At 53.9% G+C, this 15,249-nt stretch overlaps 1 protein-coding gene across 1 annotated transcript; it reads left to right on the forward strand.

Annotated features, from left to right (window-relative positions):
- The first annotated feature begins 6,556 nt into the window (after positions 1-6,556).
- On the forward strand, positions 6,557-14,919 carry ACKR1 (atypical chemokine receptor 1 (Duffy blood group)). Its single transcript, XM_067542967.1, has 2 exons — positions 6,557-6,622; positions 13,990-14,919. Exons 1-2 carry the CDS (start codon positions 6,599-6,601, stop codon positions 14,917-14,919), a joined length of 954 nt encoding a protein of 317 aa, XP_067399068.1. The 5' UTR covers positions 6,557-6,598.
- The last annotated feature ends 330 nt before the right edge of the window (positions 14,920-15,249 follow it).

A 15,249-nucleotide genomic window follows, 5' to 3' on the forward strand; every position in this document is an offset into this window, starting at 1 on the left:
AATGACGGGGGCAGGTCATTGGCACCCTCAAGGCCATTTACTGGTGCAGTGCCAGAGCTGCCGCTGGGACACCTGGCACGCCTGGGGGAGGTGGCTCTCGCCGCTGCTGGCAGCTGCAGCCTGGCCCAGCAAGGAGCATTTTCAGTAGCTCTTAAGCCCTTGAGCATCCGCTGTCATTATTACTGCCATTTATCATTTGAATTACCGTAGCGCTTCTTATCCCTCTGGCCAGAGCACAGGTTTCCGGTGCTTGCCGGCTCCTCCGGGAGCATTAATCACAGAGGCTCACAGGCAGCTTCTGGAGCTGTTATGGGGGGGGCCCAAACCTGTGTGAAAAGCCAAGCTCTCCTGGCAGCAGAGCGGCCGATCTGAGTCTGCAGCCGGCGCGTGTTCTAGCCCAGCCTGGCATTCCCATGCCTCGCCATGCTACAGGCCCCGGCTGTAGGGAGCTGGGCCGGCTTCTTGGGAAAAGAAAAGGAAATAAAACAAAAAATCATCTGTCAAAATCTTCCCCTCACCCACCAAGCCCTGCTCAGGGGAAGCTTCGATTCCCCACCAGGTGGCAGCGCTAGCGTTGGCCTAGGGGGCTGCGAGGCCAGGCAGAGTTTCTGTTTTCCTATTAGTACCTTTTAAACCGTTCTATTTGCAAAGAAAAGTGCCTGAGGGGTGACAGAGATTCAGTGTCATCTGGGTGCAGACAGGCAGCTGGGAACGACCTCTCCCCTCCTCTTCTCAGTGCCGTGTTAACTCTGGAGCCTAATGATTGCCATTTAAACTGCAACTTCTCCCGCTGATGGTTGCAGCAGAAATCTCCGGCAGCTGTGGGCACATCGTGGGCTGTGAGCAGACTATGGGTTGGGTAGCGTCACAGAGCTCAAGGCCAGAAGGGACCCCCGATTACCCAGTGTGCCCTGCTGTCGCACAGCCCACTGAACAGCACCCGCACACCGCACCCAGTAGACAGAACTAGGCCAAAGCATTTCACAGGCAGAGCCCGGGAGGGACCAAGGTGCCAGCGATGCCTCAAGGACCCCTGTGCTTTGGAGCAGGGCTTTGAAATTGAGCAGGGAATGGCCTTAGGGTCAGGAAGATGCCCACTGCCATCCCTGCAAACATCTGCCCAAATTTGGCCCCGTTAGAAGCCCTTGAAAAATCTCAGTTCACTCATGCTTGGTAGAGACTTCTTAGTTTTTAGTAGCTAAAATCTCCTAAGATCCCACCCTCACTGAGCATGCTGCAGCCCCTCGCAGCTCCTAGCACTGACTGGACCATGCAAAGCAAGCTTCAGCCCAGGGCTACAAGGGTGAAACTCAATGTTCACTACAATAGCTGGTCCCAGCTGCTCCAGGTCCGGGGACGGGGAGAGGCGCTGACCTGAAAGATTGTGCATCCTGTGCTCTCCGTGACCCAGGCTGCCTGGAGCAGGAAGCTGTCTGATTCGAATGCAGAGGGGACCAGAGCCGGGGAGGGGCAGGGAAACAAATAGTTAAGAACAAGGAGTCTGGAGAGCCTGGGACCAGATGGGGGAGAGAAATTGGGATTGGCTGGGCCAGGGGGCAGGGAGCCTGTGTCGTGATCCACAGGCCTTGAACCCAGGTCCATAGGAGCAGGACCGTGCTTAGGGGTGGGCCATGTGGACAACTGCCCAGGGCGCTGAGGTCAGGGGAGTGCTGTACAGCAGTGCAGAGGTGCACACTGCCGGCTGACAGGGAACTTGCGGAGGTGAGGCGTGGTGGTGGCACCCAGATTTCTCCCTGCTTCCTCCGGACAGAGGAGGGAAAGGGGAGCGGTGATGCACAGATACTGCTCACCCTCCCGACATTCCTCTGTGCCCCCCTAGAGGGCTGTGAGTGGGAAAGCAAGGTGCAACACCAGATGCTCAGTGCACCAGGGCACTTTCCCCACCTGGGCTGCTCACTCCCCCCCTCCCCCCACACAGCCTCTTAGAGGGGCATGGAGAAATATTCCAGGGGGGGAGCAAGCAGCAATACCAGCTGCTCTGTGTCTCCAGGTCAGTTGCCCCATGTGGGAGTAAGAGGGGAGTGCAGGCGTTAAGGGCACAGGAGGGGTTCAGGGATCGGGGGCAAAGGGAGCACTGTGCGTTGGTTAGAGGTGTAGGAGCGGGGTGCAGAGGTTAGGGGGCACAGAGCTGGAGTTAGAGGCACAGGAGAGGGGTGCAGAGGTTAGGGGAGAAGGGGGCACAGAAGGGAGTTGGGGAGACGGGGCACAGGCGGGGCTAGAGGAAAAGGGATTATTTATTATGATTGTCATTATTGTGTATTTGACAAGTCATTTCAGCCACACTGTACATCTCACACCAGATGCCTGCAGCCACACTCGGTTTTATTAGCGACGAGCATCTCTCGGCTTCTCTGCACTAGCACAAGATGGGTCCCTCTCCCCCTCCGCTGTCTGGGTTCTCTCCTTCCCATAGTCCTGTTTTGAGAGCATGCAGAAACCTAGCGGCAGGAGCCGAAGATTTGATCCTGAAACCTTTGCTCTGCAAGGAGTTCTTCCTCATACATGTAATCCCATCAAACTCATGAAGGTGGCGGGATCTGTCCCCAGCCCCCGCAGCAGCTCAGTAGTTCTGAGTTTTGGTGCATCTGTGCTGATTTGTCTGCAAACATTGTGATGCTTTGCTGCTGCCATGAAGAATAAAGAACGATTCTATGTTCAACCATGATACCATCTTTGTATCCTGAATTCAAATCACATATGTCAGCCTCCTGTTGGCTGTATCTAGCACGGTGTGAGAGATAAAGCCGGGTTTCTTGCCGATTCTGAGACAGACACTGCAGAAGTGTAACGTCGTGTTAAGGCTACAATGTGTGGGTTTGCACAGGAGGAATTTCCCTACAAATTAATTCCGAATAAAGATAATTCCTTCAGAATAACCACTGAAACCAACTTTTGCAATATTGATTAGCCTAATCAAATTATTATTTTTGTAAAGATTAATAGCAGACAATGTATGTCCAAGTCCAAAATGTTACATCCCTTATGCCATGGGTTTCACACTTGCTTATATATTTTTATTATTGCTTTCTATTTTTTAACTAACATACAAGTTGCTAAAGTGGTTGCTAAGTCATACAATTATAACAACAGAACCCTGGAAAAGCAAGTGCTGGGTGTTCTGTGTTCAGTTTGACTGGTTATTGTGAATACGGTTTTTAATCTCTCGAGACTCCAATTCCATTGGGATTCCAATTCCAACTCCATTTCCACTGTGGATAGTGGAAATTCCTGTAGTAGATGATGCAGTGTCCATCCTATTTGACTGGAAGGTGTGAAAGGGTGTTGCTTCTATTTCAGATCACTTACCTCCTACTGTTTTTTTTTATTACAAATACAAAACGGGCAAAATACGTCTTTATCCGGTTTGTTTGTTTGTTTTAAAATATTAACTCTTTAATAACTGACCAGCAAGACGGAACGCTGATCTATACATGATCCTTCCTCATGGCATTATATTAAACCCGCCAGATAGTGCGGATACAAAGGACAATCTCTAGGAGGTGGCGTCTTTTACGCCGTACGGAAAGAGTTGTTGTCTATAACATTTGGAAGTTGAATTGGTTTTTGCCCAAATCACACAATGTGACCTAGTCTGACAAATTTCTCGTAACTTAGCAGTTCCCTGGTTTTTTTGCCTTCAGAGCTGAGTGGCCAGAGAGCAGCAGCACTGCGGTGAGCAGCAATGCAGAAGTAAGGGTGGCGATACATATACCAGGCCACCCTTATGTCTCTGCTGCTGCTGAGGGCGGCGCTGTCCTCAGAACCCAGCCAGCAGCCACCGCTCTCTGGCTGCCCCGCCGGTGCTTAATTTGTGCCGGGCTTCCTGGGCTGGTGGAGTCCAGGCATGGAGCAGGCCCAGATGCTGGCTGTGCGCGCTGTGAGGGGATGCCTCGTGCTGAGTAGGGGACCTCACATGCTGTCTTCACTCCTGAGGAATTGGCCTGGTGTTGTGTGTCTAAAGAGTCCGCCCCGGTGGATTCCACATGATGGGATTCCTGTTTTGTCTCTTTTCATTTTTAAAAACCTAGGAAATTACCCACAAACTACAGCAGAAGAACGTTGAGTTTGCAACGTCGAGCACTCTAAAGTCAGGCCGTGTTGCCCATGAAATCTTAGCGCTGCCCCATCGGGTGTATGCATTAAGATCCAGACTTCATAATCGCACGATCACATACTATTTTATCCACAGGACCCTTGCCTCCTTCAGTGCCCAGGATGGACGGTGAGTGAGCGAGAGGAATGTATGAAGAAAAAGACGTCTCTTGGGTGTAAGATGCTGAACTAGGGCCAGGCTAGCTGGATTCTGTCCATGGCTGTACCACAGAATCCCTGTGCAATACTAGGAAAAACCTTATCTAAATGCAGATATACAGGACAGCATTAAAATTACACCGACAACCTTAATTCTGGCACTTCCTGACTTTTGCGGGTTTTACATGGCAACCCATTAATTGCTGTTTTTATACGTAATGTGTAATCGTTTGGAGGAGGTGTGTTTGATGGGTAGTTATTGTTTGGGCTATTGTCTAGTTGCTGCCATTTCACTGCACATAGTAAAATATGTTGCAATATTATGATGATGACTGGGTATTAATTCAGTTTCATCTAAACAGTTTTACTTAGTCAGTGAGTAATTCACGGTAAGAGTCACTCGTTCCAATAAATGCTAAGTAGGGAATTATTTAGTGTTCTCTGGTAATCAGAGAATAAGCCATTTAGTTTGTTTAACAAAATGAATGCTAAATAATGCAGTTACTTAGTGAGTAATTACTGAATATTACAGCATATTATCCACTGACCAGCCACATTCCTTTCCCACTCCTCAGACATTCAACAGCTAATTATGAGTCATTAATTTGGGGGATGCCCAGGGCCCATGGAGGGACTTTGGCAGGCTCACAAGGGGGGTGAGTTAGGGGAGATTACACCCCATGACTGTACGTGGAGGAGGCAGTCTGGGCCCAGATCATTGCACGTCTGTATCATTTTGAAGTTATTGGATAATTCTCAAGATCTATTTATTGGCTCTTGCTCATCTCTAGAGAACTTTTCTTCATGTCAGGAAAAGAGTGCAGACCTAGAAAGCTGAATGATTCTTGGAGATTTGCTGGATGCCAAGGCATCCATAGGGGGACAGGGCCCTGCTGTAACCCCACATTGGCTCTGCCTTTCATGGGGCTCACTGCAGACCACAGCAGCCCTCAGGGACTCCCATAGATTTAGGGGACAACACAGAAAAGGGATTTGTTCCCTTCCTGAGTAAGGGCTGGGAGGATGGGCCACAGGGACCCCCTTGGGCTGCCCTTGCCAACGCAGCCCTCATCCCCCGCCCCACATGGACCATGGACTACACTGAGCACCGTCTGTGGGCAGCTGAACACAGAGAGGGAGAGACGTGAGGAGCCCCCTCCACAAGCTTCCAAAGGGGAGGGACATCCCGTGCCTGAAGCCGCCCAGCTCAGCCCAGCTGTAGCACATGAGGGAGGCCCAGGGGTTGCTGAGCTCCCCATGGCGTAGCTGGACAAAATCAGTGGTAGGCTTCCAAGCACATGGGGCTGCTAAATAGCCGGGGAGCTGCAGCTGAACCAGGAATGCAGTTGTAGACAGACACTGCCCAGCCAGGTTAATGAGGGGCTGACCTGCAAAGGCATGAAGATTAGGCCTGTGCCTTACGTCTCCCATTTGATGATAAGGTGACGACGGCCTGAACGGTTTTCTGTGTTTTGTTTGTTTGTTTTTGACATGAGAAATGCAAATCTCACCTGCCCAGGAACTCGAGAGAGAACAGCAGAGTGGGGAAAGGGCGTTGTAATCCGACTGTCTGATGCACTTTGGCTTGTGTTTGCTTTTGTAGATGCCCATGTAACTCAAATGACTAAAAGACACTTGGGAAAAAGAGGTCTGAGTTAAAAATCTAAACCTGAAACCCTCCCTTTGAGTAACAGGGGGGAAAAGCTCCTAACACACAGGTGAGACCTGCAGTGAGTCCTCCAGCAGAACCAGGGGAGCCGAAGATCACCAGTTCTGACGCTTCTAAGGCAAAAAGCAACCAAGCAGGCAGAGAGGTGATGGTTCTTGAGGAATGGGAGGGCCGCAGGATTAAGAGAAGTGGGAAAGACAGGTGCCCACGCCATGCGGGATAGTGAGCTGGACCTGAAGGTTGCCATGTTGGGGTGGCTGTAACCTGGCTGTAGTTTGGTGCTACGTGTAATCCGAGCTATAGAGCCAGCCAGGTCAGGTCTCTGGCAGGCGTCTGTCTCCGGGCTCGGAATGTGATGCGTCCAGACCGGAGACCTGGAAAAGAGACGCATTCCCTGGCATTAGGGCCCTGGCAAGATATCCAGGAGACTGGTCTCTCCCCAGGAGCGTTTCCTGCCCAGAGGGCTCCAGGCATTTACTGGCAGCGCTGCGTCTGCCTGTTTCCTTTACTTGGGGGGTTTCACGGGAGCAGAAAGTTTGTTTTTATTATCCCAGCTCTTATCTTGTAGCCGCAGCCCGTCCCCTCCCATTGGAGATACAGACGGAGGCAGAGAGAGCTCTCCTGTGTCAGCCACGATCCACACAGCACACGGACACCATGGGGAACTGCGCCACCACCGTGGTGAGTCCAAGGGCTCCTTTGCCCACCTCCCTTGTCCTCCTAAAATAGATTCGCTCCTGTAGTGAAGATGAGGGGCTGAGAGCAAAGGCAGTGTGCGGACTGCCGCAGGCGTGTGCTGGGCTAACACGCCTCACCCCTAAGCACAGCTGGCCAGGGCTTTCTGACAAACCAGCGTTTCATTGGAGAGTCGTCAAAAAGGAGACTTTTCTCGGGAATGTCTTGGCGTCCCCGAAACTTTGCCCAGGAAGGTTTCTCCGATCCAGGATGGAATTTCTGGTCAAAGCCAGACAGGGCTTTGTCCCAGTCACTGACTGCCCAGCGCTTCGGGTGCTGCCCTGGGACGTGGACCCTGGGCCCGCGTCCCACATCTGAATCTGGGCTATCGCACCTCTCTCCAGCGCGGCTGTCAGAGCTTTTTCTGTGCAGTGTAAGTAATTAAGTCAAGGCTGACCCTGGGGTTAGGGCTCTGAGAGGGATCCCCAGGTTCAAGACCCTGCTCTAAACCAGACAGAGTAGGGACGCGATCCCAGGTCCCCCCCACTCCAGCAGAGCAGCAGAACCACTGGACCACTGGATATTTGAAGGCTGCTCTCACTCACTCTCTGGTTTTTCAAGCGTCAACAGGGTTTGGTGTCCAGCTGATCATAGAATCATAGAATGATAGAGTTGGAAGGGACCTCAGGAGGTCATCTAGTCCAACCCCCTGCTCAAAGCAGGACTAACCTCAGCTAAATAATCCTAGTGATGTGGAATGGGGGGGAAATTTAGATCTTGCAAACTTCCATGGGACAGGAAAGCATTTCCCCCAGCGCTTCCCCTCCACCGGTCCGTGCCAAGAGGCCCTGTATCTATGATTTGTGCCGGGCACTTTCCCCTAACTCAGCTGCGGGCTCCAAGTGGGACAAAGACCCAAACCAAGCAGCACGCCGGCACTCCCTGCAGGAAGGAGAAGGTACTGTGGGATTCCTTCCTTTAGGGCAAGTAACTCTAGAATCTCATTGACCCGATTCATTATTTCTGATAGCAATTTTTCCTCTCCTCCAATCGAGGGAGGGGACGCCCAGTTTGTGGGGAATGCAGGCAAGACACAAAGGAGTGACATGGTTCCAAACATGGGACACTGGAGAGGGATGCTCCCGGCTCACAGTCCTGGGTTTCCCATGCCCCTTGATCCTGACCCCCCCAGCCGGGCCAATCCCGGGCCTCTCCTAAGCAGTCAGGAGTGGATTCCATGGGGATGAACACCAACAATGATGGTTTGAGAGTGGTGCTGTTTATCCAGCGGCATCACCTGGTGGCTCCCACCCTCTTCCCACCCAGTACGGGAGCTCAGGGGATTGCAGCATCATTTAGACTCCTGAACTGAGCCCAGACGTCCGACTGGTACATCACAGATCCCCCTGCCCTGCCCTGTTCATTCCCTGGATCAGTGAATGGTTGTCATGTGGGGCAGACTGACTCTTGTCTGCAGAGAAAGGGGCAAGAGCTGGGCGCTGCTGTCACAGGCGTGAGACTGGCTTTTGCAATCAGCTGTGCCCTGCACCGCTGGCTGGTTGGTATCGTGGCTGCAGCTCTGGCCCGGATGGCGTCTGCGAAGCATCTAGCCCCAAGCCTGTCCGGCAGCGTGGCTGCAGCCTCCTGCCAAGTCAGGCACTGACCAGGATTTAGGGCCTTTGCCCCAGGAAAACGGCTTTGGAACGACGATGATGCACTTACTTGCATGCGCAATGATGCACTCATACAAAGCATTTGCTTTGAAAATGCTGCTTCCTGATGCGGCTGCTCCGGCGCCCGGGGGGGGGAGGGGGCGGTGCAGGGGGGCCTGCTGAACACAGGACTGGCTGCTTACTATGAAAGGACATGTTCCCAGGAGCTCACAGAAGCTCCCGCACTCACACCCCATCTCCAGGGCTGGCTTTGGTTCTGCCCCCCTCGCCTGGACCCCCCAGGCCTCAGCGACACAGACTCGGCAGCTTTGCCCCCTCGGGATCAGGACACGGCAAACAAACCCCACAAAGCCAGCTCGCTCTTCCCACGTCCCTCCCTCCCCACCTGTTCCAGCTCCTGCCCCAGCCCGTCCCGGGTCTCACTGGCATTGCCTCCACCTAGTTATTATTCTCCCGTCTCTGGGTTGATTCTGCCTCAGTTTCCTCTCTAGCCCACACATTATCCCTGAGTCTTCACTGCCCCTCCCCCATCTGTTCCTGACCCCTAGGCCCCCCTGGCTGTTCCCCACATTCTCACTCTGCCCCATTTCACCCTCCCCAGGCACCGGAGTTCCCCCAAACCCTTCCCTTCCCTCAGCCCATCAAGTCCCCTGAGCCCTCCTCCTCCACCTGGCCATCTCTGCTGCCCCCCATGGGCTCCCTCCTGACATGGCTGCCCCACAGCTGGGAGCAAACCTCTCAGCAGAGCCCGAGCTGTGCTCTGAATGCTGTGGAGGGGCTCGGCCATGGCATTCTAGGAGTGCAGCCATCCAGAGCTCATCCACCCAGCCCCCGGCGCTGAAGCAGGACCAAGTGGGCCACCAGTGACAGGGGTTTGTCCTGCCTGGTGTTAAAACCCTCCAGTGACGGGGATTCCACAAGCTCCCGTGGAAGCCAGTTCCCGAGCTTCACTCCCCTGAGAGTTTTTCCTGATATCTCACCGGAATCTCCCTGGCTGCAGATTAAGCCCATCATTTCTTGACCTGCCTTCAGCGGCCATGGAGAACAGGCAATCCCCCTTCTCTTTATAATGCCCTCACCATACTTGGAAGACTGTTAGTGGGTCCCCCCTTTGCCTTCTTTTCTTAAGACTAAAAATGCCCGGGTTTTTTTTTTGTTATCCCTTTCCTCATAGGTCAGGTTTTCTGAACCTTTTGGCACACGTGTTGCTCTCCTCTGGACTCTTCATTTTGTCCACGTCTTGCCTAAAGTGTGATGCGCAGAACTGAACACAGGCCTCCAGATGAGACCTCCCCAGTGTCAAGTGGAATGGGACAATCATTGTCCTCCATACATTAGTCCTGTTAATACACCCCAGAATGACATTAGCCTTTTTCTCAACTGCATCCCATCGTTGACTCATATTCAATTTACAATCCACGATAACCCCCCGATCCTTGCCAGCAGCACTGCCACCTAGCCCGTTAGTCCCCATTTTGTAGCTGTGCATTTCATTTTTCCTTTCTAAGCGCAGTTCTTTGCCCTTGTCTTTGTTGCTTTCATCGTGTTGAGCTCAGGCCAATTCTCTAATTTGTCAAGGTCTTTTTGAATTCTATGCGTGACTTTCAAAGTGCTTGCAACGCCTCCCAGGATCATGGCAGCTGCAGATTTTTATAAGTATATGCTCCATTGTCTAAGTCATTAAGGAAAGTATTGAATGGTACCTGACCCAAAATTGACCCCTGCAGGACCCCCACGAGATACTCCCTCCCCGTTTGACAGGGAACTCTTTGAGTCTGGGCTTTCAACTAGTCAGGCTCCCACCTTACAGTCATTTTTGCTAGACCACATTTCCCTAGTTTTGTCATGTGGAGCTGTGTCAATCGCTGTGCTAAATTCAAGCTACAGCACAGCTCTAGCTTTCCCCCGCCATCCGCTAGGAGAGTAAGCCTGTCAGAGAAGGAAATCAGGTTGGTTTGGCATGACTCGGTTTTGACACATTCATGCTGGCTATTCTTTAGAACTGTATTATTCTCTAGCTGCGTACAAACTGATTCTGTACCCATTTGCTCCAGTATCTTGCCAGGTATTGAAACGGGCTGACTAGTCTGTAAGTCCCCAGATCCGCGTTCTTCCCCTTTTTAAAGAGAGGTTCTAGGTTTGCCCTTCTCCAGTCCTCTGGACCCCAGCCATCCTCCAGGAGCTCTTGAAGATAATTGCTAATGGTTCTGAGCTTGCTGCAGCTAGCTCGTTAAGTACCCTATGATGAATTTCATCGTGCTCTGAAATACAGCCAATTTATCAACATATTCTTTAACCTCTTCTTGCCCTGTTTAAGCTTTCCTTCCTCCCGCCTGGTTATTAACAGTATCTGGACCCCATTAGCTTTTTAGTGAAGCCTGAAACAAATCGGCACAAAACATCCCAGACTTCTTGATGTCCTGTTACTAGTTCTCTTGCCCTGCTAAGTAGGGCACCTCCACTTTCCTGCATCTTTCTCTAGCTCCTACTGTACTGAAAGAGGGCCTGCCGTGTCCCTGGCCTCCCCGCATCCCTGGCACCCCCTAACACCTGGCATCCCTGGGCCCCCCACATCCCTGGACCTCCCCCCCTTACACGGGGGCCCTGCTTCCCCCTCAACCATGGGCCCCCCTCATCCTGGGCCCCCCTGACACCTGGGCCCTTACACTTTCCCTCACTGGGCCCTGCTCTGCTGAGAATCAGGCCTGGCTCTCACACAGCAGGCAGACGGCTAGCCCGTGATCAGGCCAACGGGCAGGGCCAGTGGACACCCCCCCCCCGTAGCCGGGTGCAGCGCCAGCACAGAGGGGCTGTCTTCAGGAATGCCCCATTCCAGTCTGGACTTGTCTGAAGGACTTTTACTGGTGAGATCCCTGCCCCCGGGGTCTCTAACGCTCTGTTTTCAGAGACGCTCAAAAGAGCCAAACCCAGACCCGGTTCGTGAGCCCCTGGCTGCCCTGCTCCCCACAGGGCCAGGCACTGCTGGCCCCTGACCCCACAGTGCTTCACAGCCGCAGGGCCAGATTAACGCAGGGGCTTTAGGGGCTGCAGCCCGGGGCCTCAGGCTAAGGGGGGGGGCCCTCAAAAATAAATCCCCACCCATTTTCCCCCCACCCACATGCCTCTCCCACATGACATGGGCCCTACTCCCGGCCCCAAGTAGGGCCATGTCCCACTCCCGGCCCTGCCCCTTTCCCCAGATCTCCCCCACAATGTGGGCCCAGCGTGAGTGCCACTCAAGATCCTCTTGCATGCCGCATTTGGCATGCGTGCCGCAGGCTGCCGACCCCTGTTCTACGTGTTTTAAGACTGAACTGTAACCACAGCCCGGCTTTATGTTAATTAAAAGGCAAGTTTAGTATAGCGTTAATTAAAGCCTCGATGCCAGAATAGCCCCGGGCCCACAGGAGAGTTAATCCGGCCCTACGCAGCAGAGCGGTTCTGGCCCTATCGCAAACGGCCCCAGCAAGCCCACCTGAGGGGTTGAGACCCAGAAGGGGCCAACTCTGAAGGGAATCTGCCTCGAGGATTTCCCTGATGGCCATTGGGCTGAGCTCAGCATCCGGCCAAGGATGGTGCCGGGAAATGAAGCGAGTTGTTTTCACGGTGGATAATGAGCGAGGCCTTGCCAGGTCATTGTTCTTTCCTTGTGTTCCAGTTCATAAATCAAAGGCAGATCAGGCAGAGGAAGACTTTCCAAAGGGGAACTCTTGATTGCATGGCTGCCTTCCTGCCTGCAGCCCGTTCTGCCTGTGCCCCGTGGCAGGCTCTGTTAGGGCAGAAATGTCAGGGGAACTGGGTGGAGCAGGTGACTCCAGCTCCCAGGGGCCCCCCCAGATCACCACCTGTGAACGTTAACATTGTGAGCTGCCCCACGTGCACGACACTAGTGATTTGGGCTGGAAAAGGAAAGGGAGTCTCCTAGCCCCGCTCCGACTGTCCACGCAGCCTGCACCGCTGGCACGGACAGGAAGCCAATTAGCTCCTACAGCCAAATTGCAACACCACCATCAGGGTGTTTTCACGCTTTACCGTTTAAAAAAAATCTTTCTAAAAACTAAGAAAATTCGCGAACAGAAACTCTGTGACGATGGCGTTAAGGGGGAGGGGGGTGGTCAAGGGGACTCCCTCAGGCAGGCCCCCAGGTGATGCAGTTTCGCACAGAGAAACGTGTTTGTGTTTGAGCAGGACAGGCGGGAAAACAGGGCGTGAGTGTGGAAGCACTGGGGGTTGAACTCCATCCCACGGCCGCTGGAATCTGACATGCCAAATGGGCGTGAGGAGGCTCCCGCTGAGCCATCGGTGCAGAGCTGGGTCAGAGATTAAGACACAGGAGCGCGGCCTTTAAAACTCCTTGTCCAAACACAATGGCACAAAGCAGAAGGTCCCACTGGCTGCACTCCCAACCGGCTGGATTGTGCAGCGCGTGTCTCGCACGAATCAACGGCGTGGTCGCCAGCAGCAGCCAGCGTTGCACCATCTAGGCCTGTGTCTGAGCAGCCGAAGCCCGGCTAGATGGAGCAGGCATCTCTGGGGTGAAGCAGGGATCTCCAGCATGCTCCTTGTCAAGTGGAGTTTGTTGGGGATCTTCTGTTGGAAGGGTTTTCTGACAGACAATGCATTTTCCACACAACTGAAATTCTCCACAGGAAAATTTTGATTGTACTGAAAAATGTCAGTTTTCTGTCAAGTCACCTGAGCTGCGATGTTTCATGTCATGTCATTCTGAGCCAAGTCAGACCCATTAAACTGGTTCCCTCTGGCACATTGCCTTGTGGGAGTTGTAGTCCTGGCTCCCAGTCTCATCTCTGAGCCAGGCATTCTTGAGGACTGCATCCCCCATAAGGCAATCTGAGCTGCATGGGAGTCACATTAATGAGGGTGTATTATAGGAAATGTGGTTGGGTCAAGGGAGAACAGTGGTAGCAGGCTGCTGAACTCCCAGAATGCAAAGCGTCACTATGGGAAAATACCTTTCATGTTGCAATGAAGCATTTTGATTTCAGGAATATTGAATCATTTCATTTTGACTGGCTGCGTTGAAAGAAAACATTGCCACATGTCAGAACTGACATTTTCACAGTGTCTGTTCCATGGAAAATTTCATCTTTTTTTGTCCCGTTTCGGGATGAAAACAGATGTTGGAATTTCCTAGGGGATGGAAATTCCAAATTTTGCTCACATGTGCATTTAATACAACCCCCCATCTGGTGCCCTGCTATTTCCTACTCCTCTCCCTAGCGTGGAGCGGCCTGGTGTTGCAGTAGTAAGCTCATCTGAACAGAGCTGTCACCCCAGCAAAAGGCATCGCCCAGCTCCATCAACATCAGACTTCACTGGGGAACAACCGTGCCCAGGGCCTGCAGCCACCTGGCCTGATAAACTCTGAGCCTGGGGTGAGAAAAAGGTCATCCTCTACTCAGCCCCCACGCTAGCCTCATGTGGCGTCCGAGAATGACGCCTCCCCCCCCAGCACCCAGCGTGTAAACCCTGGCACCCACAGAGCAGACTGGACCCAGGGAACCCCATCCTCCAGCACCCAGGAGGTGAATTCCTGGTGTTTCCTTCGGGGCCTGGTGGCCAAGGAATGAACCCCAAAACCCAGTGAGTGAACCCCTGGGGCACACAGAGCAGCCCTGGCCAGGGAGCACCTGCCAGGTGAGGCACAGAGCTGAATGACCTGCTGTTTCTCTTTTCCAGTCCACAGGCCTTGAACTGAACTTGAGCACCTTCCACCTTCAGGACCTGATGCTGAATTACTCCTATGACGACTCCGAACTGAATTACGATGCCTCTGCGCCCTGCCACAGCAGCTACTGCTCCTTCTTTGGCAGCGCTGCCCCCAGCTTCCTGGCTGTCGCCTGTGCCCTGGGCCTGCTGAGTAACCTGGCCCTGGTGGTGGCTTTGGCCAAGGGCCAGAGTCTCTGGTGCTGGCCCCCGGGCAGAGCCTTCCTGTTCCAGCTGACGCTCGGCACCACCCTCTTCACGGCCACGCTGCCGTTTTTTGCTGCAGGCATCCGCCACGGCTGGAAGCTTGGCGATGGGCTCTGCAAGGCGGCGTACTTTCTGTGGCACGGGAGCCTCTTTGCCGAGGGGTTGCTGGTGGCTGCCGGCGCGTGGAGCGCCACGTGGAGCAAATGGGTTCCCAGCCGGCACCACTGGTGCGTGGCCGTGGCTCACTGGGTGGTTGCTGTCCTCCTGGCGGTGCCAGCCGCCGTGTTGAGCGGGACGGAGGGGCACCCGCAGAAGCAGTGTGTGCTGAGGAATAGCAAAAGTCTGCATGGGTGGCACCTGGCTTACGTCACCTCCTGCCTGGTTGTTTTCATTCTGCTCCCAGCCGCCCTGGGCGTGGCCAAGGCAATGCTGACCTGCCGCGGGAGTGGCTGGCAGCTGAGGGTCTGTATGACGTGGGTGTTCTTCCTCCTCTGGGCGCCCTATGGCTCAGCCCTGCTCCTGGACTTTCTGGTGCGGAGACAGCAGCTCGTCACCAGCTGCGATTCCCAGGAGCGGCTTGACTTCTTCCTGGGGCTGTCAGAGGGCCTCGGCGTGCTGCACTGCTGCCTCGGGCCCCTGCTGCTTCTCGGAGCAGGGCTGTATCACCGAAGGATGGCTCGAGCGCACGGGTGCTGAACCAAGCCCCCTCGGCGTGCCAGGACAGCATGTCCACGCGACGGTCCAATGCGCCGTCCTCGGCACTTGTGTCATCCTTTCTACCCATGCAGAGCGGCTCCGGGGGCTGCCGTTCCTGCTGGTGGAAATGCCAACACAAGGTGCTGGGGCGGTGGAGAGAGGCGGCCGACCCCTGGCTCTCTGCCCCTGGCTCTCTGCCCCATGCGGCTGGGCTACCTGCGCTCGCTCCTTTGCTCCCCTGAGCTTCCTGCCACCAACTAAGAGTGGGACAAGGTGGGTGAGGTAAGCCTCTTTGACTAGACCAGCTTCTGCAGGTGCGCAAGAGTCTGC

Source organism: Emydura macquarii, unplaced genomic scaffold (genome assembly GCF_026122565.2).
Source record: "Emydura macquarii macquarii isolate MOO-44397 ecotype Brisbane River unplaced genomic scaffold, CSIRO-AGI_Emac_v2 contig_746, whole genome shotgun sequence".
NCBI lineage: Eukaryota > Metazoa > Chordata > Testudines > Chelidae > Emydura > Emydura macquarii.

Coding starts and splice junctions, on each gene's coding strand:
- ACKR1 (XM_067542967.1), top strand. CDS start 6,599: ATGGGGAACTGCGCCACCACCGTG. Junction 6,623..13,989: donor GGAACTGCGCCACCACCGTG/GTGAGTCCAAGG, acceptor TCTCTTTTCCAG/TCCACAGGCCTTGAACTGAA.